At 54.4% G+C, this 1,068-nt stretch overlaps 1 protein-coding gene across 1 annotated transcript; it reads right to left on the bottom strand.

Annotated features, from left to right (window-relative positions):
- Positions 1–9: 9 nt before the first annotated feature.
- LOC110101071 lies at positions 10–1,018 on the bottom strand (the record flags this gene model as incomplete). Its single annotated transcript, XM_020828835.1, has 1 exon — positions 10–1,018. A coding segment is annotated over one exon (1,009 nt), but the record flags the coding sequence as incomplete, so codon positions are not given.
- Between the last annotated feature and the right edge of the window lie 50 nt (positions 1,019–1,068).

The raw sequence follows: 1,068 nt of genomic DNA, 5'->3' as shown, positions 1-1,068 counted from the left end.
GGGACTTACCCGTCGGCTGTTCCTTCTTCTGGGGCTTTCGGCCCTTCCTCGGAGGCACAACATTCCAAGGCCCATACATCCTCTCATCCTCCGTAAGCTCGGCCTCCTTCGGAGTACAAACACCCACAGCAATGCTAGGGGTGGATGCCGAGGAAGACTGCCCCGCATCACCCGAATTTCCTTTCCCTGAAATATTACCCACACTTGGCGGGTTGGGGCTATTACACGGCGTGATCACCCCCACAGGTTTTGGATTGTTAGATGCAGCAGACGAAGTAGCTCCACCCATTGGAGCTTTGCCATTGTTCCCACCTACATGGCCTCCTTCCGGGGCGGCACACCCAGCATTTGCCCGAGCTGGGCATAGATCCTTGCGGTGGCCAATGCGCCCACATTCAAAGCAGGATAGGCCTAGTCCCTCATACTCCACGTGCTGGTAGAAGCGGCCCTTCCAGCCATTGATCCAGATGCCGGATTGGAGTTTCCTCGCAAGATCAAGTTTCACACAAACCCGGGCATATTCCCGTCGCCCAATGCGACCCGTCTGAGCGTCAATCCACATTGGTTCACCAATCATGGATGCAATTCGGATCAGCGTTTCCTGATCCCAATATTGCAAAGGCAGCTGCGGTAACCTTATCCACACCGGGGAGGTTAGCCCCTCTAGGGATCTAGGAGAGAATTCAGGAGTCCATTTATCCAGACCGACAATGTTTCCACTGAAAAACCACGGTCCGCCACATAGCACAGCATCCCTTGCATCAGCCGAATTGAAGGTGCAAGCAAAGCAGTCCACACCAATGGTAGAGAGTTGAAACTCACCAAAACGCCCCCATTGGCGGCGGATTTCTGATTCCAACACAAAGAAAGGCAGCCGTCTCCCCAACACTTTGCCGACCACCGTGTTTTCCAACTGCAGAATGCTCCGTTCAACCACTTCCAGCCGAAGGTCCACCGAAACCCCGTCAGCCGAGAATTGGCCCCGTTTGACTTTCTCCACGACCTTGATGTGCTCCGGCTTTTTCCAAACATTAGTTGCGCCCACCCGTGAAGTGGCAGCAGCAGAAT

This window comes from Dendrobium catenatum, unplaced genomic scaffold (genome assembly GCF_001605985.2).
Source record: "Dendrobium catenatum unplaced genomic scaffold, ASM160598v2 original_scaffold_46532, whole genome shotgun sequence".
Classification (NCBI taxonomy): domain Eukaryota; kingdom Viridiplantae; phylum Streptophyta; class Magnoliopsida; order Asparagales; family Orchidaceae; genus Dendrobium; species Dendrobium catenatum.
Note: the sequence above shows the minus strand (reverse complement) of the source record. Positions and strands in the feature narration are given on the sequence as shown.